The sequence below is a fragment of the Cherax quadricarinatus genome, chromosome 81 (genome assembly GCF_038502225.1).
Source record: "Cherax quadricarinatus isolate ZL_2023a chromosome 81, ASM3850222v1, whole genome shotgun sequence".
NCBI classification, from domain to species: domain Eukaryota; kingdom Metazoa; phylum Arthropoda; class Malacostraca; order Decapoda; family Parastacidae; genus Cherax; species Cherax quadricarinatus.
The window spans coordinates 2,829,223-2,850,229 of NC_091372.1; the positions used below are offsets into that span (position 1 = coordinate 2,829,223).

At 42.2% G+C, this 21,007-nt stretch overlaps 1 protein-coding gene across 1 annotated transcript in view; it reads left to right on the forward strand.

Moving 5' to 3' along the window:
• The window catches only part of LOC128699781 (KICSTOR complex protein SZT2), an 807,931-nt gene that overhangs the window by 498,218 nt on the left and 288,706 nt on the right, over positions 1-21,007 (forward strand). The window contains 3 exon segments of the mRNA XM_070102247.1: positions 5,074-5,222; positions 7,008-7,153; positions 18,090-18,233. Of these exon segments, the coding sequence (XP_069958348.1) occupies positions 5,074-5,222; positions 7,008-7,153; positions 18,090-18,233 (439 nt within the window).

The following is a 21,007-nucleotide window of genomic DNA, read 5'->3' on the forward strand; positions in this document are numbered from 1 at the left end:
GAGGAAAAGGAGAGGATGAAGGAGAAGAAGAAGGAGAAGAAGGAGAGGAAGAAGGAGAATGAGGAGAAGAAGGAGAAGGAGAAGAATGAGAGGAAGAAGAAGGAGGAGCAGGAGAAGAAGGAGGAGGAGGAGAAGAAGGAGAAGGAGGAAAAGGAGGAGAAGAATAAGAAGGAGAAGGAGAAGGAGAAGGAGGAGAAGGAGAAGAAGGAGGAGAAGGAGGAGAAGGAGAAGGAGGAGAAGGAGGAGAAGGAGAAGGAGGAGAAGGAGAAGGAGGAGAAGGAGAAGGAGGAGAAGGAGAAGGAGGAGAAGGAGAAGGAGGAGAAGGAGGAGGAGGAGAAGGAGGAGGAGGAGAAGGAGGAGGAGGAGAAGGAGGAGGAGGAGAAGGAGGAGGAGGAGAAGGAGAAGGAGGAGAAGGAGGAGAAGGACGGTAATTTCATGCACTGGCCAGGGAGGTATACCATCTTTTAGGAGTGAAGAAGAGCAGAATGTAAGTGTGGTGGAGGTACGTGAGGCATTACGTAGAATGAAAGGGGGTAAAGCAGCTGGAACTGATGGGATCATGACAGAAATGTTAAAAGCAGGGGGGGATATAGTGTTGGAGTGGTTGGTACTTTTGTTTAATAAATGTATGAAAGAGGGGAAGGTACCTAGGGATTGGCGGAGAGCATGTATAGTCCCTTTATATAAAGGGAAAGGGGACAAAAGAGATTGTAAAAATTATAGAGGAATAAGTTTACTGAGTATACCAGGAAAAGTATACGGTAGGGTTATAATTGAAAGAATTAGAGGTAAGACAGAATGTAGAATTGCGGACGAGCAAGGAGGTTTCAGAGTGGGTAGGGGATGTGTAGATCAAGTGTTTACATTGAAGCATATATGTGAACAGTATATAGATAAAGGTAGGGAAGTTTTTATTGCATTTATGGATTTAGAAAAGGCATATGATAGAGTGGATAGAGGAGCAATGTGGCAGATGTTGCAAGTATATGGAATAGGTGGTAAGTTACTAAATGCTGTAAAGAGCTTTTATGAGGATAGTGAGGCTCAGGTTAGGGCGTGTAGAAGAGAGGGAGAATACTTCCCGGTAAAAGTAGGTCTTAGACAGGGATGTGTAATGTCACCATGGTTGTTTAATATATTTATAGATGGGGTTGTAAAAGAAGTAAATGCTAGGGTGTTCGGGAGAGGGGTGGGATTAAATTATGGGGAATCAAATTCAAAATGGGAATTGACACAGTTACTTTTTGCTGATGATACTGTGCTTATGGGAGATTCTAAAGAAAAATTGCAAAGGTTAGTGGATGAGTTTGAGAATGTGTGTAAAGGTAGAAAGTTGAAAGTGAACATAGAAAAGAGTAAGGTGATGAGGGTATCAAATGATTTAGAGAAAGAAAAATTGGATATCAAATTGGGGAGGAGGAGTATGGAAGAAGTGAATGTTTTCAGATACTTGGGAGTTGACGTGTCGGCGGATGGATTTATGAAGGATGAGGTTAATCATAGAATTGATGAGGGAAAAAAGGTGAGTGGTGCGTTGAGGTATATGTGGAGTCAAAAAACGTTATCTATGGAGGCAAAGAAGGGAATGTATGAAAGTATAGTAGTACCAACACTCTTATATGGATGTGAAGCTTGGGTGGTAAAAGCAGCAGCGAGGAGACGGTTGGAGGCAGTGGAGATGTCCTGTCTAAGGGCAATGTGTGGTGTAAATATTATGCAGAAAATTCGGAGTGTGGAAATTTGGGGAAGGTGTGGAGTTAATAAAAGCATTAGTCAGAGGGCAGAAGAGGGGTTGTTGAGGTGGTTTGGTCATTTAGAGAGAATGGATCAAAGTAGAATGACATGGAAAGCATATAAATCTATAGGGGAAGGAAAGAGGGGTAGGGGTCGTCCTCGAATGGGTTGGAAAGAGGGGGTAAAGGAGGTTTTGTGGGTGAGGGGCTTGGACTTCCAGCTAGCATGCATGAGCGTGTTAGATAGGAGTGAATGGAGACGAATGATACTTGGGACCTGACGATCTGTTGGAGTGTGAGCAGGGTAATATTTAGTGAAGGGATTTAGGGAAACCGGTTATTTTCATATAGTCGGACTTGAGTCCTGGAAATGGGAAGTACAATGCCTGCACTTTAAAGGAGGGGTTTGGGATATTGGCAGTTTGGAGGGATATGTTGTGTATCTCTATACGTATATGCTTCTAAACTGTTATATTCTGAGCACCTCTGCAAAAGCAGTGATAATGTGTGAGTGTGGTGAAAGTGTTGAATGATGATGAAAGTATTTTCTTTTTGGGGATTTTCTTTCTTTTTTTGGGTCACCCTGCCTCGGTGGGAGACGGCCGACTTGTTGAAAAAAAAAAAAAAAAAAAAAAAGTCTGTTGAGTATACCTGGTAAAGTGTATGGTAGAGTTATTATTGAAAGAATTAAGAGTAAGACGGAGAATAGGATAGCAGATGAACAAGGAGGCTTTAGGAATAGTAGGGGGTGTGCGGACCAGGTGTTTACAGTGAAACATATAAGTGAACAGTATTTAGATAAGGCTAAAGAGGTTTTTGTGGCATTTATGGATTTGGAAAAGGCGTATGACAGGGTGGATAGGGGGGCAATGTGGCAGATGTTGCAGGTGTATGGTATAGGAGGTAGGTTACTGAAAGCAGTGAAGAGTTTTTTATGAGGATAGTGAGGCTCAAGTTAGAGTATGTAGGAGAGAGGGAGATTATTTCCCAGTAAAAGTAGGCCTTAGACAAGGATGTGTGATGTCACCGTGGTTGTTTAATATATTTATAGATGGGATTGTAAGAGAAGCAAGTGCGAGGGTCTTGGCAAGAGGCATGGAGTTAAAAGATAAAGAATCACACATAAAGTAGGAGTTGTCACAGTTGCTCTTTGCTGATGACACTATGCTCTGGGGAGATTCTGAAGAGAAGTTGCAGAGGTTGGTGGATGAATTTGGTAGGGATGTAAAAGAAGAAAATTAAAAGTGAATACAGGAAAGAGTAAGGTTATGAGGATAACAAAAAGATTAGGTGATGAAAGATTGGATATCAGATTGGAGGGAGAGAGTATAGAGGAGGTGAATGTATTCAGATATTTGGGAGTGGATGTGTCAGCGGATGGGTCTATGAAAGATGAGGTGAATCATAGAATTGATGAGGGGAAAAGGGTGAGCGGTGCACTTAGGAGTCTGTGGAGACAAAGAACTTTGTCCTTGGAGGCAAAGAGGGGAATGTATGAGAGTATAGTTTTACCAACGCTCTTATATGGTTGTGAAGCATGGGTGATGAATGTTGCAGCGAGGAGAAGGCTGGAGGCGGTGGAGATGTCATGTCTGAGGGCAGTGTGTGGCATGAATATAATGCAGAGAATTCGTAGTTTGGAAGTTAGGAGGAGGTGTGGGATTGCCAAAACTGTTGTCCAGTGGGCTGAGTAAGGGTTGTTGAGGTGGTTCGGACATGTAGAGAGAATGGAGCTAAGCAGAATGACTTCAAGAGTGTATCAGTGTGTAGTGGAAGGAAGGCGGGGTAGGGGTCGGCCTAGGAAAACTTGGAGGGAGGGGGTAAAGGAGGTTTTGTGTGCGAGGGGCTTGGACTTCCAGCAGGCATGCGTGAGCGTGTTTGATAGGAGTGAATGGAGACAAATGGTTTTTAATACTTGACATGCTGCTGGAGTGTGAGCAAAGTAATATTTATGAAGGAATTCAGGGAAACTGGCAGGCTGGACTGGAGATGGGAAGTACAGTGCCTGCACTCTGAAGGAGGGGTGTTAATGTTGCAGTTTAAAAGCTGTAGTGTAAAGCACCCTTCTGGCAAGACAGTGATAGAGTGAATGATGGTGAAAGTTTTTCTTTTTCGGGCCACCCTGCCTTGGTGGGAATCGGCCAGTGTGCTAATAAAAAAAAAAAAAATTGAAATTGGCCTTGAACTTTGTATGAAATTGGCCAAATTGCCAATTTCTGAGCACTTTATTGGGTAGTTGAAATAGGTAAATGAGCAGTTTCTTGTACTCACTCGATAGAACAAAGGGAGTTTTAGCAACATAACTATGAGTTTGGTCAACTAGAACAATGAAATTGGCCGAAAATAGAGCTCAAAGTGGGCAAAATCACTGATGCGTAAATATCGCTGAGACTGCTAACTTTGCGAGTTTGTAATTCCATAAGTTTTCCATCAAATTTCTTACATTTGATTTCATTACTGTCGGGAAAATATTATAATTTCAAAAGAATTTTTTTTTTTTTTTTTTTTTTTTTCTTTTTGGAAAATTCTTCAACACTGAGAACATGTTTGCGAGCAGGGATCTCAACAGTGAAAAGGCTAACTAAACAAATAAAACACATGGTCTGTCAGTTTATTCATTGTTTATTTCATTTATTTCATGTAGGTGTGCTAAACCCAAATGAATCATGCAGTGCCTTGGTAAATGGGAGGTAATCAGACTAACTCTAAGGAAAGGGTGGATAACTCCGATTGTTAGTTTATACACATATTTTTTTTTTCAACTATGTCCCACTGAGGAAAGTTGACCTAAAAAGACAAATGAAAGTTTTTCTTTTGAAAAATGAAAGTTTTTTTTAAATTTAGTAATTTGTACAGGAGATGGGAGTTACTAGCCCCTTTGTTAGTTTATATATGATGACAGAATAAATATTAGTGGAAAAGAATCCTCCATAAGCTATGCGAGTCCTTAACCCTTAAACTGTCCTAACGTAGATCTACGTTTGCATGCGCTCTGACCTTGATTTTCTCCATAAGAAAGCATGTAAAAAAAATGTAGATCTACGTTCGGAGCGCTACGCAAGTGAATGTATATCTACGTTTGGACAGTTTAAGGGTTAAGAGGCGACCAAAATGACGAAAGCAAATGGCTAGCAACCCCTTCTCCTGTATTAATTACTAAATGTAAAAGTAAGAAGAACATTTGTTTTACTTTTTTTTATTTTTTTGGTCACCCTGCCTTAGTGGGAGACGGCTGATGTGTTAAAGAAAAGTATTAGCATTGCCATGATAGTTTTTGGGAGTGCCCCACTGAGATGTAAAACAGATTTAATCCTTGAGAACAAATTATCTGTCTTGGCAGGAGTTCGGACGTTTGAGTGTGAGTGGTCATCATCTTAAGCAAGAGGGCTCACTATATTATGTAGTGCAAGATAAAACTCAAATAAGGAGGAGACATTTATCATCGCTGGTACCACCTCTTGCCATCAAAAACCAGTTTCTCATTGTCAGGTAAGCAATCCAGGTTAAAATAAAGTACAGGCGGGCCCTGCTTGTACAACAGGTCGGGTTTTGGGCTACTTCTCTAAAGGAGGGCGTCACTTCTACAGCAGGTTAAATTCTGGGCTACTGCTGCAAAGTGAAACTTTCAAATGCATATAAAAGCCTGATAACATGTTTACACTATCATATATTAAGTGAGCCTTAGGTAGTAGGTTGGCAGACATCGACCGCCCAGGGAGGTACTACCGTCTTGCCAAGTGAATGTAAAATGGAATCTTGTAATTGTTTACATGATGGTAGGATTGCAGGCGTCCATTTTTCTGTCTCATAAACATGCAGGTTTCAGGTATGTCTTGCTACTTATACTTACACTTAGGTCACACTACATATACATGTACAAGCATGTATATACACACCCCTCTGGGTTTTCTTCCATTTTCTTAATAATAATTGTTCTTGTTAATTTCCTCTTATCTCCATGGGGAAATGGAACAGAATTCTTCCTCCGTAAGCCATGCGTGTTGTAAGAGGCGACTAAAATGCCAGGAGCAAGGGGCTAGTAATCCCTTCTCCTGTATAAGTATTAAATTTAAAAAGAGAAACTTTTGTTTTTCTTTTTGGGCCATCCTGCCTTGGTGGGATATGGCTGGTTTGTTGAAAGAAGAAGTATATTAAGTAAGGTTGGGTACACCCTTTACATCAATTACCATTTTCAGAACTAATAAGAAATATAATTTGGTGCATTAGTTCAAAGTTTAAATTAATTAGGGATTACTGTATTAATTTTTTCTAATTTTATTCTTGATGTATAACTGTAGCAGATATATATTGTGTTGGGTCCTACATATATTATAGATAAAATAACAGGCATACCTCACTAATACACACTCATCTGAGTTTTCTTTGATTTTATCTTAATAGTTCTTGTTCTTATTACTTTTCCTTTTATATCCATGGGGAAGTGGAATAAGAATCTTTCCTCCGTAAGCCATGCGTGTTGTAAAAGTCAACTAAAATGCCGGGAACAATGGGCTAGTAAACTCTTTTCCTGTAATGATTACTGAAAACAATAAGAAGAAAAATAACCGGATATTTTTATATAGCCAGACTTGAGTCCTGGAAATGGGAAGTACAATACCTGCACTTTAAAGGAGGGGTTTGGGATATTAGCAGTTGGGAGGGATATGTTGTGTATCTTTATATGTATATGCTTCTAAACTGTTGTGTTCTGAGCACCTCTGCAAAAACAGTGATTATGTGTGAGTGAGGTGAAAGTGTTGAATGATGATGAAAGTATTTTCTTTTTGGGGATTTTCTTTCTTTTTGGGTCACCCTGCCTCGGTGGGAGATGGCCGACTTGTTAAAAAAAAAAAGAAAGTCACTAATACTGTGGGTTAGGTTTCAGAGTGCCACCATAGGGTGAATATCATCTTAAAATGAATCACAGCATTTTTTCACTTGCCAGTGTATATAAAAGCCTAAAAGTATGTTTACACTATCATTTATTATCTGCAGAATAGCACTATGCCTAAAAAAGATGCAAAAGTAAAAATAATAAATAAATTTTGGGGGGAGAACTGCCAAACACTGTTTAAAGAGCAAGGTAAACACCAAAAGTAATGAACATAAATATGTAATTGAAAAGCACCATATAAGCAATATGCTCTAAAGCGAGCTCCGTATTATCGAGGTATGCCTGTAATATATTCGGTATAAGGTTAAGCAAGAACAGTTTGTCTATAAATGTACAAACAGCATTAAAAACTGTAGACATTTTATTTAATACTTCAACAGACCTCAGCCCCATGCTGACGACACTGCCCAGTTACGGCAGATGGATTTCGGTTGCCAGACCAGCAAAGTGAGTCTCTCTTCACCTGATGCTCTTTTAAGTCCTCCTAGCAGGCTTCAGGCTGCAAGAGTTTCATTTGATACTGAAAGTAAGTTATATTCTATGGCATTGTTACTTTGTCTATTTTTAATTTGTTGTATAACTTGGGCAGGACATTGACACATGAGGGAACACATTCACCATCATTCTCTCTTGCCAGAAGAATGCTGACATTGCATTTAATATGGCCCTCTGAACTGTAACATCCTCACCCCTCATTCAGCGTGCGGACACTGTACATCCCACCTCCAGAACTGCAAAATTCTTACCCCTCTTTCAAAGTGCAGATGCTGTACTTTCCACTTCCAGGACTGTACACCCCCTCCCCTCCTTCAGAATGCAGGCACTGTATTTCCCACCTCTAGGACCCAGCAAACAGTGTACAACTGGCAAGAAGATGCCTAATTCCATTTAAATTTATTACAGTTTCAATACAGTAACAGTGGAATTCAGCCAAAAATCACACTTGTAGATTTAACCTAGGATAACCTGATACATTCAGTCAGTGTGATTTATTTCCATGTTTTGAGGAATATTACACCTTGAAATAATTGTAACATCATAGTGTTAGAAGACCGGAGCAGAAAAACAAACTTAATACAGTGGAACCCCGCCTTATGATCAGCTTCCAATGCGACCAATTATGTAAGTGTATTTATGTAAGTGCTTTTGTACGTGTATTTTTGGGGGTCTGAAACGGACTAATCTAATTCACAATATTCCTTATGGGAACAAATTCGTTCGGTAACGGCACCTGAACATACTTCTGGAATGAAATTATATTGTAAGGCGGGGGTCCACTGTACAGTGGACCCTCGGGTATCGGCTGTAATCCATTCCATAAGGTCAGCCGATAACTGAAATGGCCGAAAACCGAATTAATATTTCCCATAAGAATTAATGTAAATACAATTAATCCGTTCTAGACAAAAATATTCACAAAAAAAAATAATTTTTTTAACAGTTATGTAAGTTTTACATACCTTTATTGAAGGCTAATTCTGACTTCTAGAAGACAGGGAAGAGGAAAGAGAGAGGAGTTAGTGTTTGGAAGGGGAATCCCCCTCCATAAAGACTTTACGTAGCAAAGCCTTCTCTGGGGTTACTTCCCTTCTTTGTCTTTTAATGCTACTAGGACCAGCTTGAGAGTCACTGAACCTCTGTCTCACAACAAATCTGTCCATAGAAATCTGTTTCTGGCATCTGTCTAAGATTTCCCTGAAGTGGGACAGGGTTTTGTTACTGAACATGTTGCAGATATGGCTTGTTTCAGCTTGGTCAGGGTGGTGTTTACGAAAGCTTGCACCCTAGTCCACATTGCACACACCTCTTTAATCTGTCATTTACTGCAACAGTACATTCATTACTAGCCTTAAAATATTTGTAGTCTTAATGTAGGGCAAGAGGTGAGTAGTATTTATTTGTAGGAAGTCAGTGTAGGTAGCGGTAGATGTAGGTACAGTACACGTATGTAGCCCCCCCCCCAGCTACACTACACAGCTATATTATAATACATAGCCATATTATTACACTACACAGCCATATTATTACCATGTTCACTGAGTTTACTCGTTTCTAACAACTACCTTTAGATGCCATCATAAACAAAGAGATAAGTAATGAATAATTCATGCCAAGAATTGTAAACAAATGCATATGAAGGGCAGTTACTGCACCAGTCGCCAGATTCACAGTTTTCTCTAACGCTGCATCAGAGAAAATGTAATGTTTACTCTCCATCCCACTCTCCACTCAATAACATATAAACATTGCATGTTTATATGCTATGTTTATATGCTACATGATATGTAACGTGTTTCTTATATAATTTTGAAGAAAATATCATAGATGGATTAATGATAATGTCTATATTAATGTAAAATAAGACATCTAATGTGCCAAAGAGTGATTATTAACCCTTTCAGGGTCCAGAGGCCAAATTTCAGTGTGCACCAGTGTCAAAGAATTTTAAAAAAATAATTTTGTTATTTTTTCTTATGAAATGGTAGAGAACCTTTTTCTGAAGGTAATAAAACAAAAAGTACGAAATTTGATGGAAATTTGATGAAATAATGCTCTCGTGAATTTTGATGTGTCAGCGATATTTATGCATCTGCGATTTTGCCAACTTTGACTCCTATTTTAGACCAATTATATTATTCCAGTCGACCAAATTCTTAGCTATTTCACTAGTATTACTTCTATTCTATCGATTGAGCACAAGAAATCGCCAAGTTAACTGTTTCAACTACAAAATAAAGTGATCAGAAATTGGTAATTTGGCCAATTTAATGCAAAGTTCAAAATATTCTAATTTCAAAATAGGGTCCAGAATAAACAATGCAGGCATTCCTGGAACTAAACTAACATTTCCTCTGTTCATTAGTTACATTTTGAGGCTTTACAAATGAATTCCATTTTGATTTTTTATACACATAATGAATTTTTATTTAAACTAAAAAATAGAAGATTTACTGTTATGCAGTACTGTAATAATTGTATAAATAATATCACCACATTTGTGAACATATATTAGACCCACCAGCTGGCGTGTATGAGACATGTGGGATCATTTGTTTACTCTTGAACATCGGCAAAAATTTAACATTTCTTCTATTTTGAGCTCAGTTTCAACCCATTTCCATTACTAAAACCAATCAAAATGATCTCTATTTCTGTAATATATCTTCCATTCTATCAAATGAGACCAAGAAATTGCAAATATAACTATAAAAAACATACGAAAAAATACTGCAAAGTCGTTGTTTTAATCGAAAATTACTTTTTCAGTTTTTTCTCTCATTATGCACTGTGTGCTGCAGGATTTGTTTTATGTGGTGCACACATACCACATAGATGTATTCTCTCATATCTAGGCCCAAATTTACCGCTCTTAGTTTATCAGAGTGAGCTGAGCTCATGGCGTAGATCTATGGTTTGGACCCTCAACGTATAGCTGTAGATCTACGGCACGGACCCTGAAAGGGTTAAATATACATCGCATATAATAAACATTGCATGTTTATATGCTATGTAACGTGTTTCTTACATAATTTTGAAGAAAATATCATAGATGGATTAATGAAAATGTCTGTATTAACGTAAAATAAGACATTTAATGTGGCAAAGAGCGATTATTAAATATACATTGCATATAATAAACATTGCATGTTTATATGCTATATAACATGTTTCTTACAAAATTTTGAAGAAGATATAATAGATGGATTAATGAAATGAGCAGAAGCTTCCTCACTCGCCCAGAGACAAAGCCAAACTGAATCGCAAGCGGCCCCAGCTGGTGGATGGATACCTCCCAAATGACTGATAACCGAATTAACGGCCGATAACCGGGCGCCGAAAAACTGGCCGATAACCGAGTTGGCCGATAACTGAACCAGCCGTTAAGCGGGAGTCCACTGTATTGTGTAGTTCAAACTGTTATGGCCAAAAATCTGCTGGAAAGCATTTGGCTGCTATTACCTTCACATTACACTGTGTATGTGTGTATTCACCTAGTTGTGGTTGCAGGGGTCAAGTCTCAGCTCCTGGCCCCTGCCTCTTCACTAGCCGCTACTCAGTCACTCTACCCTCTCCGTGAGCTTTATCATACCTCTCCTTTAAACTATGTATAGATCCTGCCTCTACTACATCACTTCTCAGACTATTCCACTTCCTGACAACTATGTGACTGAAGAAATACTTCCTGACATCCCTGTGGTTCATCTGAGTCCCCATCTGTGACCCCTTGTTGCTGTGCCCCATCTCTGGAATATCCTGTCTCTGTCCACCTTGTCTATTCCTCTCAGTATTTTATATGTTGTTATCATATCCCCCATCTCTTCTGTCTTCCAGTGTCGTCAGGTTGATTTCCCTTAACCTCTCCCCGTAGGACATGCCACTTAGCTCAGGGACTAGTCTTGTTGGAAACCTTTGCACTTTCTCTAGTTTCCTTACATACTTGGCTAGGTGAGGGTTCCAAACTGGCACTGCATACTCCAGTATAGGCCTAATGTACACAGGTACAGGGTCCTGAATGACTCCTTATTAAGATGTCGGAATGCTGTTGCCAATCACCCGTATGCTGCCGCAGTTATTTGGTTGATGTGCACCTCAGGAGATGTGCCCAGTGTTATATGAGATCACCCCAAGATACTTTTCCTTGAGTGAGATTTGTAGTCTCTGGCCCCCTAGACTGTACTCCGTCTGTGGTCATCTTTGCCCCTCCCCAGTCTTCATGACTTTGCACTTGGTGGGGTTGAACTCCAGGTGCTAGTTGCAGGACCAGTCCTGCAGCCTGTCCAGAACCCTCTGTAGTTCTGCCTGGGCCTCCTTTGATTGAATTCTTCTCATCAACTTCACATCATCTGCAAACAGGGACACTTCGGAGTTTATTCTTTCCGTCATGTCATTCACAAATATACAAGAAACAGTACCAGTCTTAGGACTGACACCTGTGGCACCCCACTCATTACAGGTGCCCACTCTGGCACCTCATCAAGTACCATGACTCGCTGTTGTCTTCCTGACAGGTATTCCCTGATCCATTGTAGTTCCTTTCCTGAAATCCCTGCTTGGTCCTCCAGCTTTTGCACTAATCTCTTGTGTGGAACTGTATCAAACGCCTTCTTACAGTCCAAGAAAACGCGATCTCCCCACCCCTCTCTCTCTCTTGTCTTATTGCCGTCACCCTGTCATAGAACTCCAATAGGTTTGTGACAGGATTTCCCATCCCTGAAACCATGCTGGCTGTCATTGATAAGTTTATTCCTTTCTAGTGCTCCACCACTCTTCTCCTGATAATCCTCACCATGACCATGCATACTTTACATGTCAGTGACACTTGTCTGTAATTTAATGCTTCGTGTCTATCTCCTTTTTTAAAAATTGGGGCTACATTTGCTGTCTTCCATACTTCAGGTAATCGCCCTGTTTTGATAGATGTGTTGAAGATTGTTGTTAGTGGTACACATAGTGCCTCTGCTCCCTCTCTCAGGACCCATGGAGAGATATTATCTGGTCCCATTGCCTTTGAGATATCAAGCTCGCTGAGCAGCCTCTTCACTTCTTCCTCAGTTGTATTTATTGTGTCCAACACTTGATAGTGTACCCCACCTCTCTGCCTTTCTGGAAGCCCTTCTGTCTCCTCTGTGAACACTTCTTTGAATCTCCTGTTGAGCTCCTCAAATACTTTGCAGTCATTTTTTGTGACCTCCTCCCCTTCCTCTGTGTGTGTGTGTGTGTGGGTGTGTGTACTAACCTAATTGTGGTTGCAGGGGTCAAGACTCAGCTCCTGGCCCCACCTCTTCACTGAACGCTACTAGGTTCTTTCTCTCTCTGCACCATGAGCTTTATCATACCTCATCTTAAAGCTATGTATAGTTCCTACCTCCACTACCTCACTTTCTAGGCTGTTCCACTTCCTGACAACTCTATGACTGAAGAAATACTTCCTAACATCCCTTTGACTCATCTGAGTCTTCAACTTCCAATTGTGACCCCTTGTTTCTGTGTCCCCTCTCTGGAACATCCTGTCTCTTTCCACCTTGTCTATTCCACACAGTATTTTGTATGTTGTTATCATGTCTCCCCTAACCCTCCTGTCCTCTATTCCCCTTAGCTCTGGAACTAACCTTGTCGCAAACCTGTGCACTTTCTCTATTTTCTTGATGTGATTGGTCAAGTGTGGGTTCCAAACAGGTGCTGCATACTCCAATATGGGCCTGACATACACGGTGTACAGTGTCTTGAACGATTCCTTAGTAAGGTATCGGAACGCTGTTCTTAGGTGTGTGTGTACTCACCTATTTGTACTCACCTATTTGTGGTTGCAGGGGTCGAGTCATAGCTCCTGGCCCCGCCTCTTCACTGATTGCTACTAGGTCCTCTCTCTCCCTGCTACATGAGCTTTATCATACCTCACCTTAAAACTATGTATGGTTCCCGCCTCCACTACTTCACTTTCTAGACTATTCCACGACTTGACTACTCTATGACTGAAGAAATACTTCCTAACATCCCTTCGATTCATCTGAGTCTTCAACTTCCAATTGTGACCTCTTGTGTCTGTGTCCCATCTCTGGAACATCCTGTCTTTGTCCACCTTGTCTATTCCGCGCAGTATTTTATATGTCGTTATCATGTCTCCCCTGACCCTCCTGGCCTCCAGTGTCGTCAGGCCGATTTCCCTCAACCTTTCTTCGTAGGACAATCCCCGTAGCTCTGGGACTAGTCTTGTTGCAAACCTTTGCACTTTCTCTAATTTCTTGACGTGCTTGACTAGGTGTGGATTCCAAACTGGTGCTGCATACTCCAGTATGGGCCTGACGTAAATGGTATACAGGGTCTTGAACGACTCCTTACTGAGGTATCGGAACGCTATCCGTAGGTTTGCCAGGCGCCCGTATGCTGCAGCAGTTATCTGATTTATGTGCGCCTCAGGAGATATGCTCGGTGTTATACTCACCCCCAGATCTTTTTCCTTGAGTGAGGTTTGCAGTCTTTGGCCATCTAAACTATATTGTGTCTGCAGTCTTCTTTGCCCTTCCCCAATCCTAGCTCCCAGGGGCCTTTCATACAAGATATCCTCGATATCTGAACTACTCAAGGTGAATACAAGGTCCAGTCTTGCTGGTTCATCTTCTCCTCTCTCTCTGGTAGTGTCTCTAACATGTTGATGCATGAGGTTTTCCAGTACTACATCCATCATCTTGGCTCTCCATGTTTCGGAACCCCCATGGGGCTCCAGGTTTTCCCAGTCAATCTCCTTGTGATTGAAATCACCCATAACTAGTAACTTTGCTCCCCCCACGTGTGCTCTCCTGGCCACCTCGGCTAGTGTGTCGACCATGGCTCTGTTGCTCTCATCGTATTCTTCTCTTGGTCTCCTGCAGTTCTGTGGTGGGTTGTACATTACTGCAATTATCACCTTATGTCCCTCAGACTGGATTGTTCCTACTAAGTAGTCCCTTTCACCCGTGCCATCCATTCCTTCCATTTTCTCAAAACCCCACTGGCTTTTAATGAGCAGTGCAACTCCTCCTCCCCCTCTCCTCCCTCTGTCTTTCCTGAAGATTTGATATCCGGGTGGAAAGATTGAATCTGTTATTATTCTGGTGAGTTTTGTTTCTGTGAGTACTATTATGTCTGGGGATGTCTCCTTGATTCTTTCGTGCCACTCCTCATACTTATTTGTTATTCCATCTGCATTTGTATACCATACCTTCAACTTCTTTTCTAAGACTGTGGTCTGGGAGGTGTATTGGGGTTGGGGAAGTGGGAGACCTGATAAGGAACTATGGGTGGTTGCTGTGGGGGTGGAGTTTGTAATGTAGTGGGTGGGGGCATTGGATATGGCATGGGTGTTTTGGTTTAGAGTGTTTGGCTGCACTGGGGTTGACCTGGTTGGGAGGCTTCTATAGGAAGCTGTGAGGGAGGTTGTATTTGATCTTCTTCCTGTGTCTGGGATCTCCTGTCTGTCTTCTCCATCCCCTCTCTTTCCTCCTTTTGCCTTTGTACCATCTCTCTCAGTTTCCGCCTTTCATCTTGTGTTCTGTCGCGGTCGAGATACACCTTCCTGTATGCCGGCATGTCCCTTAATCGTGCTTTTTCCTGCAGTATCCTGTTCCGAGTCGATTCTGCCTTGAAGGTCACTTTCACTGGCCGGGTTCTTTTTTTTACAAACACCCCTATTCTCCGAAAATTTTCCAGCTGGGTCATGTCGTCTTCTCCGATTACTTTCATGATGCTTTCAATTGCTTTTTTTTCCCCTTGTTTTCTTGCTTCATATGTTTCCCCTTCAACTTCCTGTAGCCCATACACAAAGACTGACCTCACCCTTTCATTCTCCCACTGCATATCCCTGTGTATCCCCTCATTCAATTTGATTTCCTCCATTGCAGCTTTCCTTTCTTCAGTTTCACTAGCTACTGTACATGGGCTCAGTGGCCTGTCATTTTCCCCACCCCTCTCTCTCTTGTCTTATTGCCGTCACCCTGTCCTAGAACTCCAATAGGTTTGTGTGTGTGTGTGTGTATGTGTGTGTGAGTGTGTGTGTGTGTGTGTGTGTGTTTGTGTGTGTGTTTGTGTGTGTGTGTGTATGTGTGTGTGTGTGTGTGTGTGTTAGTGTGTGTGTGCATTATTGTGTGTGTGTGTGTGTATGTGTTAGTGTGTGTGTGCATTAGCGTGTGTGTGCATTAGTGTGTGTTTTCTTTATTGTGTGTATGCATTAGTGTGTGTGTGTGTGTGTGTGTGTGTGTGTGTGTGTGTGTGTGTGTGTGTGTGTGTGTGTGTGTATGTGTTAGTGTGTGTGTGCATTAGTGTGTGTGTGCATTAGTGTGTGTTTTCTTTAGTGTGTGTATGCATTAGTGTGTGTGTGTGTGTGTTACTGTGTGTGTGTGTACTCACCTAGTTGAGGTTGCGGGGGTCGAGTCCGAGCTCCTGGCCCCGCCTCTTCACTGATCGCTACTAGGTCACTCTCCCTGAGCCGTGAGCTTTATCATACCTCTGCTTAAAGCTATGTATGGATCCTGCCTCCACTACATCGCTTCCCAAACTATTCCACTTACTGACTACTCTGTGGCTGAAGAAATACTTCCTAACATCCCTGTGATTCATCTGTGTCTTCAGCTTCCAACTGTGTCCCCTTGTTACTGTGTCCAATCTCTGGAACATCCTGTCTTTGTCCACCTTGTCAATTCCTCTCAGTATTTTGTATGTCGTTATCATGTCCCCCCTATCTCTCCTGTCCTCCAGTGTCGTCAGGTTGATTTCCCTTAACCTCTCCTCATAGGACATACCTCTTAGCTCTGGGACTAGTCTTGTTGCAAACCTTTGCACTTTCTCTAGTTTCTTCACGTGCTTGGCTAGGTGTGGGTTCCAAACTGGTGCCGCATACTCCAATATGGGCCTAACATACACGGTGTACAGGGTCCTGAATGATTCCTTATTAAGATGTCGGAATGCTGTTCTGAGGTTTGCTAGGCGCCCATATGCTGCAGCAGTTATTTGGTTGATGTGCGCTTCAGGAGATGTGCCTGGTGTTATACTCACCCCAAGATCTTTTTCCTTGAGTGAGGTTTGTAGTCTCTGACCCCCTAGACTGTACTCCGTCTGCAGCCTTCTTTGCCCTTCCCCAATCTTCAAGACTTTGCACTTGGTGGGATTGAACTCCAGGAGCCAATTGCTGGACCAGGTCTGCAGCCTGTCCAGATCCCTTTGTAGTTCTGCCTGGTCTTCGATCGAGTGAATTCTTCTCATCAACTTCACGTCATCTGCAAACAGGGGCACCTCAGAGTCTATTCCTTCCGTCATGTCGTTCACAAATACCAGAAACAGCACTGGTCCTAGGACTGACCCCTGCGGGACCCCGCTGGTCACAGGTGCCCACTCTGACACCTCGCCACGTACCATGACTCGCTGCTGTCTTCCTGACAAGTATTCCCTGATCCATTGTAGTGCCTTCCCTGTTATCCCTGCTTGGTCCTCCAGTTTTTGCAACAATCTCTTGTGTTTCTGGAGTTTATCTGGAGAGAGTTCCGGGGGTCAACGCCCCCGCGGCCCGGTCTGTGACCAGGCCTCCTTAGGTCATTGTCCCAGGATGCGACCCACACCAGTCGACTAACACCCAGGTACCCCATTTTACTGATGGGGAACATAGACAACAGGTGGAAAGAAACACGTCCAATGTTTCTACTCTGGCTGGGAATCGAACCCAGGCCCTCACCGTGTGAAGCGAGAGCGTTAACCACCAGGCCACCAGAGCCTGTGTGGAACTGTGTCAAACGCCTTCTTGCAGTCCAAGAAAATGCAATCCACCCACCCCTCTCTCTCTTGTCTTACTGCTGTCACCATGTCATAGAACTCCAGTAGGTTTGTGACACAGGATTTCCCGTCCCTGAAACCATGTTGGCTGCTGTTGATGAGATCATTCCTTTCTAGGTGTTCCACCACTCTTCTCCTGATAATCTTCTCCATGATTTTGCATACTATACATGTCAGTGACACTGGTCTGTAGTTTAATGCTTCATGTCTGTCTCCTTTTTTAAAGATTGGGACTACATTTGCTGTCTTCCATGCCTCAGGCAATCTCCCTGTTTCGATAGATGTATTGTTGTTAGGGGTACACATAGCGCCTCTGCTCCCTCTCTCAATACCCATGGGGAGATGTTATCTGGCCCCATTGCCTTTGAGGTATCTAGCTCACTCAGAAGCCTCTTCACTTCTTCCTCGGTTGTGTGCACTGTGTCCAGCACTTGGTGGTGTGCCCCACCTCTCCGTCTTCCTGGAGTCCCTTCTGTCTCCTCTGTGAACACTTCTTTGAATCTCTTGTTGAGTTCTTCACATACTTCACGGTCATTTCTTGTTGTCTCTCCTCCTTCCTTCCTTAGCCTGATTACCTGGTCCTTGACTGTTGTTTTCCTCCTGATGTGGCTGTACAACAGTTTCGGGTCAGATTTGGCTTTCGCTGCTATGTCATTTTCATATTGTCTTTGGGCCTCCCTTCTTATCTGTGCATATTCGTTTCTGGCTCTACGACTGTTCTCCTTATTCTCCTGGGTCCTTTGCCTTCTATATTTCTTCCATTCCCTAGCACACTTGGTTTTTGCCTCCTTGCACCTTGTGTGTTACTGTGTGTGTGTGTGTGTGTGTGTGTGTGTGTGTGTGTGTGTTGTGTGTGTGTGTGTGTGTGTGTGTGTGTGTGTGTGTGTGTGTGAGCTCCTGGCCCCGCCTGTGTGTGTGTGTGTGTGTGTGTGTGTGTGTGTGTGTGTGTGTGTGTGTGTGTGTGTGTGTGTGTGCATTAGTGTGTGCACATTAGTGTGTGTGTTATGAGATATATATAAAGCTTCAATTTCAATGACTTAACCCCTCTTGTTATATGTATTTGTATTTACTGTCATGTTCTCTCCAAAGTCTTGCAGACATTTCCAGTTTTGTTTAGTTACACCTGCCTTCTTCAGTTTTTGCCTACTTGTCATTTGTTTCAGGACATATTCCAGAGGGTGAAGGTGAAAGCAATTCTCAAAGAGCAGAAGGATCAGAAAAGGAGAAGTGGGTTCGACGTCGTGAGCGGAAGGAAAGAAGAGATTCTGAGAGACGAGGTTCTATCAATACATCAGACTCTGATACTGGTAAGTCTTTATTTATTTTTTTTTTTTTTAACATGCTGGCCATCTCCCAGAGAGTCAGGGTGACCCGAAAAAGAGACACTTTCATCGTCATTCACACTATCTCTGTCTTGCCAGAGGCACACAGATATAACAGTTCAGATGTTCCTCTCAACAGCAGATATCCCAGACCCCTCCTTTAGAGTGCAGGCATTGTACTTCCCACCTCCAGGACTCAAGTCTGGCTAACTGGTTTCCCTGATTCCCTTCACAAAATATTACCTTTATACAGCAGACCCCCGGTTATCGGCCGTAATCCGTTCCAGAAGGTAGGCCAATAACCGAAATGGCCGAAAACCAAATTAATATTTCCCATAAGAATTAATGGAAATACAATTAATCTGTTCCAAACAAAAATATTCACCAAAAAAATCATTTTTTTAACAATTACAGTGGAACCTCAAAAATCGAACTTAATCCGTTCCAGGAGCTAGTTCTAAATTCGAAAAGTTTGAAATTTGAAGCAATATTTCCCATAAGAAATAATGAAAATACAATTAATCCGTTCCAGAAACCCAAAAATGTTCACACAAAAAATACATTTTATAGAGATTAATTACAGTTTTACATACAACAAATGCTATAGTTTTTAATTATGTATAGTAATACATATAAAATAACATTTTTACTTACCTTTATTGAAGATTGGTGATGGCATCTGGAAGATAGGGAGGAGGAGAGAGGGAGTTGGGGTTAGTGTTTGGAAGGAGAATCCCCCTCCATGAGGACTTCAGGTAAAGCCCTCTCTGGGGTTACTTCCTTTCTCTGTCTTTTAATGCCACTAGGACCAGCTTGAGAGCCACTGGACCCCTGTCTCACAAAATAACTGTCCACAGTCCTCTGTTTCTGGTGCTTCTTTAACATTTCCCAGTCCCACAGGCACTAAACACAATGAAATAATCGTAAAATGTGTGAATGAGAGCGCAGGTTAGTGTTCACTCAAGCATAAACAAAGCTAGACTGCTCACAGCGCCTGCGCGGGGACGCGGACAGAGCGGGCCAGTGGACAGGTCCCGTACCCGGCGATCCGAAATTAGAGGCGCGTTCGATAATTGGGACACAGTTTGTCCTAAAAAATGGTCTTATTTTCGAAACGTTCGATATTTGATACGTTCGATTTTTGAGGTTCCACTGTATGTAAGTACAGTGGACCCCCGCCTTACGATATTAATTCGTTCATGAGAGCTCATCGTAAGACGAAATTATCATATGGCGAATTAATTTTCCCCATAAGATATAATGGAAATCAAACTAATCCGTGCAAGACACCCCAAAGTATGAAAGAAAAATTTTTTTTACCTCATGAAATATTAATTTTAATACACAAACTTAAGAAGACATGCACAAATATAATACTCTACTAAGAGTACAATACATACATGACACTTACCTTTATTGAAGATCTGGTGATGATTGATGGGATGGGAGGGGGGGAGGGTGGAAATTGTTATTGTTTAGAAGGGGAATCCCCTTCCATTAGGACTTGAGATATCAAGTCTTTTTCCAGGGTTACTTCCCTTCTTCTTTTAATGCCACTAGGACCAGCTTGAGAGTCACTGGACCTCTGTCGCACAACTTATCTGTCCATAGAGGCCTGTACCTCCCGTTCCTTTAAGACTTTCCTAAAATGGGCCATAACAGTGTCATTGTAATAGTCACCAGCATGGCTTGCAGTAGCTGTGTTAGGGTCATTTTCATCCACAAAGGTTTGCAGTTTAACCCACTTTGCACACATTTCCTTAATCTTCGTAGTGGGCAACTTCCTCAATTTCTCTCTCCCCTCCTCTGAAGCAGTTTCCTCAGGTGTGGCCTCTTTCTGTTGAAGATGATCTAGCAGCTCTTCAGTGGTTAGTTCTTCATTGTCCTCCTCCACCAACTCTTCCCCATCCTCCCCACTAACCTCCAACCCCAAGGACTTCCCCAATGCCACAGTGGATTCAACAACTGGCATACGCTTCTCAGGGTTAGCCCCAAACCCTTCAAGATCCCTTTCTTCTACACACTGTGGCCACAGTTTCTTTCAAGCAGAGTTCAAGGTCCTCTTAGTCACTCCCTCCCAAGCCTTACCTATAATGTTTACACAATTGAGGATGCTAAAGTGATCTTTCCAGAACTCTTTTAGAGTCAGTCGAGTGTCTGAGGTCACTTCAAAGCACTTTTGAAACATAGCTTTTGTGTAGAGTTTTTTGAAGTTTGAAATAACCTGCTGGTACATGGGCTGCAGGAGAGGAATGGTATTAGGAGGCAAAAACTTGACCTTAATGAAGCTCGTGTCCCTAGTAAGTCGCTCTGCCAAGTCTGAAGGATGACCAGGAGCATTGTCTAATTCCAGGAGGCACTTAAGGTACAATTTCTTTTCCATTAGGTAATTTTTCACAGTGGGGGAAAATGCATGGTGTAACCAGTCATAGAAAAGGTTCCTAGTGACCCATGCCTTACTGTTTGCCTTCCACATCACACACAAATTAGCCTTGATGACATTGTTTTGCCTGAACGCTCTGGGAGTTTCAGAATGATACACCAATAAAGGCTTTACTTTGCAATCACCACTAGCATTGGCACACATCAGAAGAGTAAGCCTGTCTTTCATAGGCTTATGTCCTGGGAGTGCCTTTTCCTCCTGAGTAATGTAGGTCCTGCTTGGCATTTTCTTACAAAACAGGCCTGTTTTGTTGCAGTTAAACACTTGTTCAGGTTTCAATTTTTCACTGTCTATGTAATCCTTGAATTCCTTCACA